Raw genomic sequence first — 16,101 nt, 5'->3', positions numbered from 1 at the left:
TATATTACACTCTAAATATAAATTTAAAAAAAAATAAGTTGTTGATTTATCAATACGTCATTATTGTTTCAGTTTTTATATTTATTTATTATGATTATTACTTACAATGTAATCCTCCACGAAGTGTCTTCGCTTTAAATGATTAGAATTAAATCCAACAGAGGAACGGAAAGAAAAGGAAATAAATGGACTTCTCTCTTTGAGAATTGCTTTTTTTTATTCCACTGATTATACGGGTTCAATAATTTTTTAAGCTATTTCTCCTAAATAAATTGAGAATTTTTTTTTTACAATAGATCTAGTGAAAAATGTACTGATGATAAAAAATCGACATTTCCCCGGCACCAAAAAAAAAATCAAAGCTTTAAATATGGTATGTAAGTTGCACGAAGATTTGAAGAAAAACATCGAATGTCAAGATAATTACCGGTATTATTTATTTTATTATCGATCATTATCATTGGAACAGTAGTTAAGAATACTATGGTAATAGTAGAGGAGAGACCCCCTGTAATGGTCCATTTTTCAAATTATTTTTTTTTTGGGGGGGGGGGGCATTTTTCAGTGAAAATTTAAAAAATGTTTAATATATAACAAAGATCCTTTACTATTTAACAGTTCCTGTAAATAGATCCACTATATGAATGTTTAATAAAATATGTAATGAAAGGCTGGATAGGCATTTTAATTTTTTGATCACGGTATTACCAACAACTTGCCGAGTTGATCCTGAAGTATTGATTGAAAAGGCATGATTAATATGTAATTATCAACGTAAATAACCTAATATTTCAAGGCAAAAAAAAAATCTGTTCAGCATTATAAAAGGAGAAGAAATGAAGAACCCCGACTCGAAAAATCATACCAAAAATGTAGTCAAATGAATCTGTGCCTTAAAAGCGCACAAACTTAAGAAAGAAACACACATTGAAAATTGTTTTTCCTATGTTATCCAAGTGATAGCGTCGGTAGTCTAGTGGTTAAGATGCCGAACTCCAAACCAAAAGGTTGTGAGTTAATTAAAATCCGGACCAAAGCAACTCGAGGTTGTGTCCTAGGAAAAGGCACTTTTCACGAATTTCCACACTCCATCCAAGTGTAATAAGGGGTACCGGGCTATAGACAGTGAAAGATATTGTCAGAATGTTAGCTTCCTTAAAGGCAGCTTGCACTGAGAAAGATTCTGGATTGTTATGGTCTGCTGGTCTGCTGGGGTAATACATGTGATGTATTGTAAAGCACATTGAGTAGCAATTACATGTATGCAAGAAAAGCGCTATATAAAATCAATCATTATTATGATTGGAATTGTACATTTAAGATCTCTTGCACTATATGTGTTATGTCTGCGTAAAGTCTCTAAAGTTAATGTAAGGCAACAAACAGTTTCAGAAATAAAATGCGTGACTCGGACTAGGCACAGCAATAGTTTTGCTAATGAATATTCATTTACATCTTTACTGCTTTTTCAGTGCACAGTAATCACCAGGCGGCTCTCTATCATCATAATCGTTAACTTCAGCAACAGAAACATCAGGTTCCTTATATCTTATCCCTGTATTGAGATTGTTGTAATCACTATCTTCCATTGCACTGCTTATGTTTCCATGGGCGTGGTCGTAAGTTTCATCATTTTCGGAATCCTCTTCCTTTTCATGCAGATGGTTGTATACGTCATCATTTACGTCATAACTTTTCATCATCGAACTTTCATTTCCATGGTGGGTGCGCGCGGTTTTTGTTCCTGGTAAATCAACAGAATGAGCAAACGGTGGGCCATTCACAATCTGTTTCTGGAAAGCAAAAATGATTAATGAAATATGCTTGCTTTATTTGATGTAATATGTTCTGATGAGTTAAACTCCATTTAACGACAGAACCAGGCAACACTGTCTTGGTTGTCTGCATATGATCTTGTTAAAGCCTTTTTTCTTTATTTATTTGAAAAGAATCAAAAATTAATTCTTATATATCAAAAAGTTATAGTACAACCCGAAACTACCAAAAACGAAAATTCAAGTCTCTAAAAAGACCTTTTCTTTGTTTGTTCTAGGAAATGCATCTATAGCAGTTTAAGGCGATGCGATTGTAATCAAGAGCATTAAATTTAAAAATTACATGTAATTGTATTTCAAAAAACATAATAAAATTAAGTAAATGAACTACGAAAATTACAATCTAAGGATGAATTTAACAAAATAATTATGTAATAAAAGGTGGGCCAATCTAGGCTTCAGCGAGTACTTGTATCTTTAAAAAGATGTAAAACTTACTTGCATGTTTTATTTAAGAACAAATTGATAATTTTATAAAGAATTCTTTTCGTCAAAAAGCAGAAAAATATTGTTACTACATCGTTATGTAGCAAATAAAATATATGCAATATTCTGTATATTTCTCACCTCATTTGTTCGTTGCTCGGCAAAAAGATTCTGATCTGCTCCTCTTTCAGTTTCATAAGAAGTGTTGTTAAAACCTACATCCGTCTGGTTATCTCTAATTAAAGATATGAAAATTGTAATTTGATTTCAAACATCAGTAAAACCTTTCAGGAAAAAAAAACATTACACAGAAACAAATTTATCTGTATATTAAATTTAAAAAAACGAAAAATAGTCCATGAGCTAGGCCAGGAATTTTTTTTTTTCGTTTTCGGTACCATCTTGGGTGAATAATTTTCATAGTTATTTTTTATGGATAAACATCTCTACCTTCAGATTATGTATGATAGCATTCAAATGATTGTGGCTTTAGTGGTGCATCAACTGTTTATGTACACGTACTCAAATTTTTCGTTCTCTCATTTATGTATATGAAAGAAAAAGATGGGGCTTTCAATACGCAATTTACATCTTCTTTCGATTGATATTTTCTTGCAAATTCTTTTGAATGCAGACCATTCTATTACCCTGTTCAATTATTTCTCAGTTTTGCTCTGTAATAAGTCCTGTAAACGATATTAGAATATAAGTTTACCATTGATTTAAAAAAGTGGAATATGCAGTTTTGAAATTGTAATACACATATGAAATTTCTGCAATGACAATTTTCACATCGAAAACATATTGCATGGTCATTTTATTTAAAGAATTGTATTCACTTATTAGCATTTAAAAACATTGTTTCAGTAACAATATATATACTTGATTTCATAGGAAATCTTTAATCCTACCCAAAAAATGAAAATTGAAGAAAAATTCCCTTGATTTACTCTGTACGTACATTCTTTACTTTACATAGATGTTATACATTAAAGTATTTTGATTAAGGAGAGTTGGGTACTTTTGACAAAAGATGTGTGAAACAGACCCATCACATCAATATGTCATAAGGGCAAAAAGACATAACGTTTTCTAAATCAGTATCCTAATAATCTCTATTTTTCATGTGTCACAAATGAAATATGCTTTTTTACAGGTTTGATATAGTAATAAAATGGCAGAGAACAAATCCAGATGCATCATTCACATGAACAAATCAATTGATAATGATGAAAACTTAATAAGTCACGTAAACTATGAATCATGACTTACATTGTAAGAAGCAGCTAGAATTAGAAATCATGAACCAGTTTTAAAACGTTCAGAAAAACTCGAAGTTGCTGAGGGGTCCATAAATGGTGTCCTTGATGGTAAGCATTACAATCGCGCTGTTAGAATACATAAGTGTATCTATGAAGCGCAACTGAGATTGGCTTGGTCCAAGTTCATACCTTGGGTGGAGGAATCTTGTCCAGACAAGGCTGCTGACATTAGAAAATTCTTGGATCAAGTGAATGACATGGCCAGTAACATCAACCACGAAAATCACACTGCTCTGCTTCATAGGGGCGAGAGAGGTCCTTGGGAGCTTTGGTATAAAATTACATTGCATAAGCTCAAAATCTTTTGAAACGATAGTGTTACATAAAGACAAAATGTGTAGATTTAAGACCTCGGGCTTTGACCTTTTGACCCCAAAATCAATAGGGGTCTTCAATAGGCCGCATGGATTTGTTATGTAGAATTTCATTGCAGAAATATCGTGTGGAAACGAAAGTGTTATAACAGACAAAATTTGATTATTTATTACCTTGATCTTTGACCTTTTGACCTAAAAATCAATAGGGTTCCTCTTCATTCTATAAGGAGTTGCTATGATAAATCTCATTGCAAAAGCTCAAAGGGTTCGTGAGATATCGTGTGTAATCAAAAGCGTTACAGACAGAAAGAAAGACGGACAGACGGACAAACCCAAATTAATATCCCCCACTTTTCAAGCGGGGGACAATATGAGATATTGGTAGTTTCAAACATTTTCTGTAGATCTGTGAAATTGTAAATCAGCAAAGAGAAAACATTAATCAACTATTTATCAATTGAAAGATTAAATTATTTTGATATTTTATACTTTTGAAATCTTGAAATCTTGGATATATTCCTCACAAACTGATAAGTATATATTTCATTGATTTCGATCAAACGCTTCAAATAGTAAGAAGGGGATCATAGAAAAGCGTTACTAACCAAGCCAGATTATACTCGATAATTTGGTCAAGAATTTGAGTCATTCCTTATAATTTAATTTAACTTTAAATGTCAAATTAAGTTGTTTTTTTTGGTTCAAATTTACCGCGAAATAAGACAACCGTAGTAACGGAAGTGATTGGAAGCGAGGGGATGTAATAACTGATTCGTAGACCTAGCAGCCATGATGTTTGTTTACAAGAGGTAAGACCGAGCAACTGTTTGAAAGTAAAGGTATATTTATTAAATCGGGAATTTTCCATGGATTCCTAGGACTGGAAATAATGGAATTGCGTGTATAAGATTATTAAGCTGGTCATCAATGGAGGGAGGGGGTGTCCTAATACCAAACCAGATGATACAAAATAATTTGTGTTCCTTATTGAAAATCAACCGATGAGAGGCAAGAATACAAACAAAATTAAATTTCATTCGAATATAAGTAAAATGTTCTTACATTTTATGTTGTAATATTAAAAATAATCCTTACTTGTTTTTATTCTCCATTTTAAAATTTCTTCATTTTATAATCTGACATATTGATAAATTCGTTGTTTGGAAAAAATAAGCAGCGCTTCATAGCTCGTACTATTATCCATTTGAAGCTGCTGTAATAGCTGTTGATGAAAATCGGTGTCGAGAAGTTCTTTTAAAAATATACAATTTAGAACATGGGGGTCATTAGTTTTGAAGGCTAAAAATGAAAATCTATCGTTCATATAATTTCAATAGTGCAAATTTTACCAACAATACATTTTGGGTAAATAAAGTATGAAGAAATATACATGTATAACATTGAAAAAATAAGAAACATATATGCATTCCATGATGTGTTAAATAACAAGTTAAGCTTGAATAATTTCTCTTTCAATGAAAAAAAGACTTTTGAATTCTATTTTTATTTATTGATCAGTTTTTGTCTTTAACAAAATTGAAATTTTCCGGCTTCTAGAAAAATACCAAGTTATTTAAAGCATTTAAGAATAATCTTTTTCAAAAAATATTTACGACAGAGGCTAGCAATATTCGAGTTTAGATTCCACAGATTCATTCCAATTTTCGTACTTTTTCCACACTATCACAAGTCGCCTGCGTAGCACAGTGGGTAGAGCATCTGCTCTAGAGACTCGAAGTGATACTTTTATCTTTATACGTCGCAGTTTCTAATCCCATTGTAGAATATGAAGACCAGTCCTTCAAATGAAACCGTATAAAATGAAGTCCCATGTCACAGTAGTTGCTGGCAAGAAATATACCATTCACTGCTCAATGGGTGTAAGTGTAGACTATTGGACTAAATATTCAGCCCTGCACCGACAAGATTTTATTGTCTCCATATGAGTGAAAAATTCTCGAGAAGGACTTTAAACAACAAACAATCAATCAATAATATCAGCAATATCTGGTTGATTTGATGGAATATTTCTGTAATTCATTTACATATCAGGTAATAATAGTCTCACCTAGCCCCAGAATTGTGAAACATCTTCAGCATGAGTACAATATTTAATCTTTCTGTTGTACAAAATGTTGTAGATGTTTAGAAGTACACATGATAAAAATGTAATATTGCATCAAGTACTGTAAATTATGTTCTCTGCAAATCAATATAGTATACTTTAACAGCTCTTTGACATTTTTAGACAGCGATTTAACATGTGACTTAAGTTTAATCTTATGATCCTTAGACCTTAGATCAATTAATAAATATACACTTAACAAAAGTGTTCACTTTAATGAATGTACTTATTTAAAAAAAAAACTACGCTTCATGAATATATATTTTCAAATTATTATAATAAATGAGTCTCCTTAACAATTGTAGAAAAAAATCGAATATCACTGATGAAAACCGATTTTCCGTGACGAAGCTCAAAACAATAAATCTGTACTTTTTGGCACATGTTTTGTGTAATAAAGATCTTTAAGTGACCATTATCAAATTCTGAAAACAGTTCCATTACAAGACATTGGCAAAATGACCAATGAGATAGAAGGGAGAGCATTTGAAATGTTAATATCTGGACCACGGTTTACTCACTTTTATTTTAGCGACTGTTTCATTGTCCTTGATATTACTTTTTTAAGTTAATAACCAGTATCAAAACTCATTTAACCACGTTTTTCTATATGCTGTGCGTCATTTTCATCGTCAATTTTTCACAATTTGAAAGCTTCTGACAAACTTTAATCAAATTGGAAGTGACCTTGATCATCGTCTGAGGTCAAATTTAAAAGAGTGCTAAATTGTCCTGAAACAATCTAAGACACATGAAAACAAATAATTTCGATCATATGAAAACGATACGAATTCGTTGTTCGGAACAGTCATATTTCAGGTCAAGCAGAATGAATCTTCTTTTAACCAAAAGGACCCTGTGTGACGATGCACTGTCAAATTCCCTATCTGAATCCCATGTTATTCATTTGGGATTTTTATAAGGAATGTCAAAGACCCCCCCCCCCTTCCACACAATTTCAAGGGTTTGAAAAGATATTTACTGTAAGTGTGACAGGAAATGGGTCAATCTCCTATTCAGAGGAACACGGTATCCAACAGTGGAGGATGTCTTGCACTAATTAGAGCCATTTGTGGTTTTATTCCATAGAAATTATTTTTAGTGAATTTTTATTTTGAGGGTACATTACTTCCTTTGCACTTTGCTTAATATTCTGAAGAGATACTTACATGAAATTCACGCACCATCCAACTGAAATATGCATCATTAACCATGGACGAAAGAATTTTTTTATTGTATGCATGCGAATTTGTTCTTCTTAAAAAAAACTTGAAAATGTTACGTGAACACTTAAAAGTTTGGTTCAGTGTACACTGATATATGTAAGTCAAGCTTATCTGGATGACATAATAACATACATTGTAGCTAAGATAAAAGTTGGTAAAATATAGACAAATTAGTACCGAGTTATTGAGAAAACCTATTCACCTTCACCTTACATGTTCACCCAATTGTATGTCTATAGCAGATATTTCAAAACAACTTACTAAAAAATTAATACGTTATGTTATTATAATATTACGTTGATGAGAAAAGTACTGAGCGTACGATCGAGTGCCTGTGTCATTTTTTTTGGCTGCATCGACATGCAAACACCTTACTTCGAATTTTCTATAGTATGATTTGAAAACGCATCACTTAAGGGGACCGACTGTGGTTTTCATTGCGCAATATATCGCACATCATAGTAAATTGAAAAGTATTTACCGTTTTAATGCAACCTTTTCTCTGAATTGATAAACTTGAATAAAATTAAGGAATTACAGGTCTAAAAATGTAATAACAATTCATATAACTGATTTTGTACTGAATCTTCAATTGATCAGAGTGTTGACGTTGTAACAGTGTTTTGTTTGTTTTGACGTTATAAAAAACTGAACCTCTTAAAGAAAGTGGTAATAAAATGTTATTAAATAAAAAGTAATAAACATACGCCATTGAAATTAAAAATATAAAAATTTGAGATTATCTCAGTCCATTATTTATATATTGTTGTCATGTTAATCTTTTGCTTCCGTTATATTCTGTAGTATTCGATAAAACAGGAAAATTCATAAAATTCTGGCATTTTGAGCTGCCCCCTCTGGTAACAAGAAGGTAGAAATTTGTGTTAATTACATATAATGTACAATATAGTATTAGTAATCAAAAATTATAATTTAAACAAAACTTTATTGTGATATTTGTTTAATTTGCTTTGAATTGCAAAAAAATCTCCTATGTAATCCTATAGTAAATGTACCTGTATTTTGATACGGTCCCTTAAAAATAACTGGACGTTAGATTTTCTCCAAACTAGGCATATACACTGGAGTTAATATAAGTTACATATGGTATAAAAATAACGAGTTTTGCTTTTGTACTTTTCACACAATAAAACCCACTCGACCCCCTTGATTATAAAAATAAATGGCGTATGTACAGGCAAATAAAGCCCGTTCTGCAGTATTAAATTGGAAGAAATTAAGATCTCTAACTAAGAAGATCATGCCATAAAATAAATGAACTCATCAAATGAAAAATCTATGTATTCTGTGACTCAAAGATTATCCAAAACCTCGAAAAATTAAATTAAGAATGTGTCCACAAACTCGCCAAATCTTTCCTAGTGTCGGCTGGAAATACTTTAATTCCTTCACTAATACACAGACAGATTAAAGCTTTCAAAATATATGTTTCATGTTTGCATAAGGTCTCTGAAGTAAGTCAAACAAGAGGCCCAGGGGCCACATCGCTCACCCGAGGAACTGGCTAGGAAAAAGCGAAAATTAGTTCAGCGTCGAAAAGTTTAAATATATTTTAAAATTGGGTTGATACCCCCACTGTGGCCCCACCCTACCCCCGGGAGTCCTGATTCGAATAAATTTGAATCTTCGCTACCAACGAATGCTTCTACACAAGTTTCATCTTTCTTAGCCCAGTGAATCTTGCAAAAAAAGATTTTTAAAGATTTTTATATGTATTCCTATGTTAAACTTTGATATGCATGAGTTTCATCTTTCCTGGCCCAGTGGATCTTGTGAAGAAGATTTTTAAAGAGTTTTCCTATGTATTCATATGTAAAACTTTAATACCCCATTGTTGCCCCACCTACCCCCAGGGGTCATAATTTAACCAAACTAAAATTTTCGTTACCAAAGCATGCGTCTATACAAGTTTCATCTTCCCTGGTCCAATGAATCTAGAGAAGATTTTGAGAGATTCTTCCTATATGTTAAAATTTGATACCCCTCTGTGGCCCCACCCTAACCCCGGGGGTCATGATTAAAACAAACTTAAATCTACACTACCTGAAGATGATTTCACATGAGTTTCATTCTTCATAGCCCAGTGGTTCTTGAGAAGATTTTTTAGAAATGCCATTAATTTATCATTAATTCATAATTATCTCCCCTTGGAAAAAGGCGTGGCCCTTTATTTGAACAAACTTGAATCCCCTTATCCCAAGATACTTTGTGCCAAGTTTGGTTGAAACTGACCAAGTGGTTCTTGGGAAGAATATGAAAATGTGAAAAGTTTACGACGACAACGACAACAACGACTCGAACAACAAAGACAACGAGAGATGATAGTTTTGATCAGAAAAGCTTACTTGATCCTTCGGCTCAGGTGAGCTAAAAAGGGCAACAAACAGTCTCATAAAAATGCATGACTCAGATTTATCATAACAGTGTCTTTGTACAATAATTTACAACTTCTTTACTGCTTTTTCAGTGAAGAGTAATCACCATGTTGCTCGCGTTCATAATAAACACTATCTTCAGTAGCTGAAACATCTGGTGCCATATATCGTCTCCCTGTATTTAAAGTACTGCAGTCACTTTCTTCCGTTGTACGGTTTATGTTTCCATGGGCGTGGTCGTAAGTTTCATCAATATCGGAATCCTCTTCCTTTTCATGCAGATGATTATATACGTCATTATCTACGTCATGACTTTTCGCCATCGAACGTTTGTTGGTGAACTTGTTTTTCGTGACTGGTATATCCATAGAATGAGCAAACGGTGGCACATTTACAACCTTTCTCTGGAAAACAAAAATGAAATATGCTTTCTTTATTTCATTTATATCTGATGAATTAAACCAGAATAACAGTATGTTTCAACCACGTATACATAGCACACCAAACATATCATTTTATTAAAGTTTAATAAAAGCTATAGCAGTTTAAAAGCGATCCGAGAGAAATCCAAAAAGGTGTCAAAGTTAGAATACTACAAGGAATAAAAAATAAAGCCTTTGAAAAATAATTAAATGAGTTAAGCAGGTTCTGTTCAACTAGGGTATACGGATAAGTAGTTCCACAAAACCGATTAACATCTTTCAAATTTAAAATTTGATAAGAAATAGTTCCTTTTATTGTAGATAGTGGGAATATTTTGCCTTATTCCTCCAAATAAATCCTTTTAAAAATAGTCCATAAAAAGTCCCCTTTACAAAAAATGTTTGACAATTCCACAGTAAACCTACATTGACATCAAAAGGGTCGACAGGTCGACAGTTGACACCTCTTACTAATCAAAAGTGTCACCACACAGGTCGACAGGGTGACAGTTGACACCTCTTATTGGTTAACCTACATTGACATTAAAAGGGTCGACAGGTCGACAGTTGACACCTCTTATTGGTTAACCTACAATGTTATCACAAAGGTCGACAGGTCGACAGTTGACACCTCTTATTAATTTTCAAATCCATCTGAGATATTTGGGTTAGTTTTCAAATCCACTTGAGAGATAAGGGTTAGTATTCAAACCCGGCTAAGAGATTAGATTTAGTACTTGAACCCTCTGAGAGATTAAGGTTAGTTTCAAACCCACTTGAGAGATTAGGGTTAGTGTCAAACTCACTTGAGAGATTAAGGTTAGTTCTCGAATCCACCTGAGAGATTAGGGTTAGTTCTCGAATCCACCTGAGAGATTAGGGTTGGTTCCAGAACCCACCTGAGAGATTAAGGTTAGTTCCAGAACCCACCTGTGAGATTAGGGTTAGTTCCAGAACCCACCTGAGAGATAAGCGTTAGTTCCAGAACCCACCTGAGAGATAAGGGTTAGTTTCAGAACCCACCTGAGAGATTAGGGTTAGTTCCAGAACCCACCTGAGAGATGAGGGTTAGTTATCGAACATGATAGATTAGGGCTGTTCCTCTAACCAACCTAGGGGTCATCCAGTCGACCTGCCTACCCGCCGACCCGTCTACCCGTTGACTTGTCAACCCGTCGACCTGTCAACCTGTCGACCTGTCAACCCGTCGACCTGTCTACCCATCGACCTGTCAACCCGTCCACCTGTCAACCCGTCCACCTGTCTACCCGTCGACCTGTCTACCTGTCAACCAGTCGACCTGTCTACTTGTCAATCAGTCAACCCGTCGAGCTGTCAACCAGTAGTCCTGTCAACCCGTCGACCTGTCTACCAGTCGACTTGTCAACCTGTCAACCTGTCAACCAGTCGACCCGTCAACCCGTCGACCTGTCTACCTGTCAACTTGTCGACCTGACAACCCGTCTTCTGCTGGAAAACATCTTCTTATTTCCTTTTCATTATCCAACAACGCGCATTAATTCGAATTCGGCGCATGAATCCGATTACAAAGCAAGGTGCATTAATTCAAATTTGGCGTATGAAAATATTTTCATCGGGACTACTTATCCGTATATCCTAGTTGAGCCGCAGGTTCAAGTATCTTTAAATATTATTTTATTGGCAACAAATTAACATCTTAGGAAGATTTTTTTTCGTCAAAAAAAAGCATCAATAATAAATTCGCAGGTTTTCAAAAAAAATATTGTTACTTAATGCTTGTTTAGCGATTTACATTAATTTTATACCCTGTATATATTTCTCACCTCATTTGTACTTTGCACAATAGAGTGGTTCTGATGTGCTTCTCTCTCAGTTTCATAAGAAGTGTTGTTAAAAAATTCAACTTTTTGGTCTTGTCTAATTTAATATACATAATAAAAATTGTTATTTGATTTCGACGATCAATTAAAATCTAAGAAATAAAAGATAACGCACCGAATCAAGTTTAGCTGTTAACATTTTAAAAAAAAATTCGAAAAGATTTATACTTTTTTCCAGCCTTGGGTTTCCCGTTTCTTATATATTTGTAGATGATGGTCGCAACAACAGTAAGGACAATGCCTAAGATAAGGCCGCCAAAAACACTCGCAATTGTAACACTAACAGCATAATTGTCTGAAGTGAATTACAAAAACTAATTGTACGAAATTACTTTCATTCTGTTAAAACATGCCAAAATAATTTTTTCTGTTAAACGTTTCTAATTATAATGTTGCAAATATATTTATATACACTGTTTATACATATGATTTAAGATACCGTTTACATATAGCTGATTCCCACTCCTTTTTTTACAAGTATTGCTTGAAGGTATTTATGCACATCTTACTTAAACATAATATGCAGAGAATTCTGTTACCTTTATGGTACTGGACACTTGGTTGAGAATTACGATCTGAGATCGCTGTAAGTAAATTGATAATATATGTATGTCAAGATTTTGTCTAAATCAAATAAAAACGTTACAAAAGTATTTTGTGAAAAAAACAATATATCCAAAATGTCACAAAAAAGCTTTCCAAAAAGCAAATAATTGATATATGCAATATAGGACTTTATCTCATTGAAAGAAAAAAAAACAACAACTGTTAAACTTACATTTTTCCAATATGAAATATGATATTAAAGGTGTAAGAATTTTATTCAAAAACTATAAAATTAAATTCAAATATACATACGCAGAAAACATTCGGAGTCATTGTTAATTGAGACATAGCCTTCTCTACAGGAGCATGTGTTGTTCTGACAAACAGAGCCAAATACCACAGAACACTGTTCATTTCGCTGGCACGATTCATTCAAACTTAAATTTCCTGATAAGCAAAACTACTGTCGTTAAAAAAAATACATATACTCACAGTCAATAGAAATGCAACATCCTAATTTTAGAGCGAAAATTATATACGTGTTATAACTATGTACGATAAATTGTTAGGACATCTTTTACTTTGCCAAATCAGTTATTAAACGGTTGAATGAATTTCGATCCATTACCAGAAGTTGCTTTTAGCCCACCTGACACGAATCAACATTTTGCATTTTAAATAAAATTTTTAACAATATTTTGGGTTTTCAAGGTTTTGTAGCTGTTAATTTTAAGTATTGTACTAAAATCCCGGGGGAAAATCCTTCTTTCTTTACCAGATGTGATGCCTATATTTCTTCAAAATGACTGATTTTCATTGCTAATGCTAAAAATTCTCAAATGAAAGAAAAAGGAGTTGCAGATGCAAATATACATTACATAACGACTCATCAGGCCTACGTGTTTCAATAGTATGAATGACAGTTTCTGAACCGGAAGTCCAAGAATTGCTACGCTACGCCAAGAAGTATATGGAGATAACGAACAGTATTCAATCTCAACGTCCAGTAAACAATATACAAAATAAGAGCATGGCAAACACGGACCTCTGAAACTTCAGAGGTGGGATCAGGTGCCATGGAGGAGTGAGCATCCCCTGCCGACTGGTCACAACCCCCGTGTGCTCGTTGTCATGATCAGGAAATAACGGAAAAAATCCGTCGTCAATTCAGTGTATAAATAATGGACTAACAATTGGTATGATAAAGGTCAGTCAGCATTTGACTCAATAATAAATTTTATTTGCTGAAAAGGTCATAGTATCGACCATAGAATTTACAAAATGATGAATTTAAACGATACTGTTGATATTCTTGTTTTATCAACTTGCTTGTCAATAATTTACCTCGTTTTAGAAATTGCTCATACGTAGAGCATGTTCTTGTGTATCGAATCAACTGAGATATATATACTCCGTATGCAGGTGATGAAGGTATATTGCTGCATAAGTAAGGGAAGTTGACAATAGAAAACTTAAAGTCATCACGTTTATCATATAGCTTAGTTGTTATATGACCATTAGTGTCTTTTTCAAGTAAAATATCCAAGTATGAAGCAGAAGTGTCGGACTCTGTGGTATATTTTATCTCAAGCTACCAGGATATATCGTATCGACATAGGAATGGAAATTTTCATTATTAATTGACAATACGTCTTCGATATATCTAAATGTCGAGTTGAAGGTTACAGCAAGTGTTTTCTTCTTTTCACGCATAAGATTTTGCATAAATTCTGCTTCATATGAATAGAAAAATAAGTCTGCTAATAACGGAGCGCAATTTGTACCCATGGGAATTCCAATAGATTGTTGGAATACCTGGTCTCCAAAAACCACATAGATATTGTCAATCAGAAACTCAAGTATCTTCTTGATGTCAACTTCAGAGTACTTATGTGTGCAATCAGAATCTGTTTTAACAAAATAATTTTTCAAATGACCAATGATGAGGTAAGTAAATTTACGAGTTCCATTTTTGTTGAAGAAGCAGCTGTCAATGATATCAAAAAGCCTTGATTTTAATTTGTCGTGAGGAATCGTTGTGTATAAAGTTGAAAAGTCGTAAGTTTTTAAGCTTTTGATTTTTGTAAAGTCTTGTGATTTCAAAATGTCCAAAGGTTTTTAGAATTTTTAAGTATCCACATCTGATTTACACCACTTCTTGAGTATATAGTTGCACAGTACTCTTGAAGTTTTTCTTTCACTATTTTAGTGAGAAGTAACGAAAGAGGCTTTGTTGAACATTTACCGGAACCTGCAATGTATCTTTGTTTGTAAGGATTCTTATGAAGTTTCGGAATCCAATATATATAAGGTAGTTCAAATTCATTTTCGCTCTGTGGAATATTAAAAGTATTCAAAACTGACATGTGATTTTGAAGAATTTCTTCCTTAGAAAGAGAAGTATGAGTATAAGTAGGGTTACCACTTGTAGAATTAAATCCAAGTTCTTCTAGAATGCAATTTATATAATGAGCTTTACAAAGGAAGACAATGTTGTTACCTGCTTTGTCGGCAGGAGTCAGTACGTACTGATCGTGTAATCTATCTTATTCTTTTTTCACTTCTGGTTTATTGAACAAAGGATAGATGGTTTTCATTTTGCCCCTCAATCTTTTGATACGTGACTTTAACATGGATTTGATACATTTAATTCATTCTGACAAGGTGTCAATGTCTTCTTTTTCATATTTGGCCCATCGTCTGGCGTAATTTTTAACAGAATCCATAATATTTATGAACTTCCGACGCCAGTTGAAGGAATGGGGTTCCCTTTATTTAGGACCTTTTAAAATAAGTGATCTAAGGTCCTCATTACAAATTATATTACCGTCACCTGTTATAACGTGTCCAGCAGGACTATAGTTATAGGGCGAAGAAGAACAGAAACACGAAGGGGGATTATTTTCAGATTGTGGATATCCAGGCCATGTAAAGTGTTTTTGTAATTGAAAAGTTTGGAAACAATGGTCGATATATATTTGTAGGAAATACATGGTGTAGTCTTTAACTTGAAATATGGTGGAATACAAGACTGGACCCTTTTGTAATTAAGAATATTACTTATATTAACCGCGTCAATTCCTTTATTGGCATATTGAAGTTTAAGGAAAAGACGGACTGTTTTAGCTGCATTTTCTTCCGTGAAACGTGCAGGTTTAAAAAGCCTAATTGGATGTTCTTTGGCCTTTTCAAGAAGACTATTTAAAAGCCTCAAAGGGACAGAGTAAAGTTTTGTTCGAATATGATGTAGACCTATCTGTTGTTTTTATATCAGGTAGTAATGAATCAAAAAAGACGACGTGTATTGCAGGTTTATTGTACAAACGATGTCCATGACTACGCTTACGTCTCTAAGCATTGTAAAAAAGTCCCATCACATTTACATTATTACACTGCGGGCTTGAGAGATTTCTAACACTATCGACATTGTCATTACATCCATAGGGAAAGGCTGTCCCTAGTTTCCTAATCCAAAATTCTTCTCGTTGTCTACGGAAAGGTGTACTCAACGACGGACTATTTGTGTGGTGATAAATCTTTTCGAGAATTCTAACTTTCATTGATAAAATAGAATGATCAGGTGAATTAAAATTTTGATATAAAAAGCTGCTGACCACCATGATT

At 33.4% G+C, this 16,101-nt stretch overlaps 1 protein-coding gene and 2 long non-coding RNA genes across 3 annotated transcripts; all 3 read right to left on the bottom strand.

Moving 5' to 3' along the window:
• Positions 1–765: 765 nt before the first annotated feature.
• LOC134262991 (uncharacterized) lies at positions 766–9,970 on the bottom strand. The gene is made up of 3 exons (XM_062745295.1): positions 9,729–9,970; positions 2,403–2,496; positions 766–1,793 (listed from the first exon to the last, which is right to left on the bottom strand). The coding sequence occupies exons 1-3, from the start codon at positions 9,968–9,970 to the stop codon at positions 1,458–1,460; spliced, it is 672 nt and encodes a 223-aa protein (XP_062601279.1). The 3' UTR covers positions 766–1,457.
• A 35-nt stretch (positions 9,971–10,005) lies between these two features.
• Positions 10,006–12,228, bottom strand: LOC134262988 (uncharacterized). The gene is made up of 3 exons (XR_009991163.1): positions 12,100–12,228; positions 11,875–11,968; positions 10,006–10,051 (listed from the first exon to the last, which is right to left on the bottom strand). It is a non-coding gene; the product is annotated as an uncharacterized LOC134262988 (long non-coding RNA).
• Positions 10,311–11,076, bottom strand: LOC134262984 (uncharacterized). Its single transcript, XR_009991159.1, has 3 exons — positions 11,058–11,076; positions 10,587–10,968; positions 10,311–10,533 (listed from the first exon to the last, which is right to left on the bottom strand). It is a non-coding gene; the product is annotated as an uncharacterized LOC134262984 (long non-coding RNA).
• Positions 12,229–16,101: the final 3,873 nt, after the last annotated feature.

This window comes from Saccostrea cucullata, unplaced genomic scaffold (genome assembly GCF_032062105.1).
Source record: "Saccostrea cucullata isolate Sc308-1 unplaced genomic scaffold, CSIRO_AGI_Scuc_v1 ctg1495, whole genome shotgun sequence".
NCBI lineage: Eukaryota > Metazoa > Mollusca > Bivalvia > Ostreida > Ostreidae > Saccostrea > Saccostrea cuccullata.
Note: the sequence above shows the minus strand (reverse complement) of the source record. Positions and strands in the feature narration are given on the sequence as shown.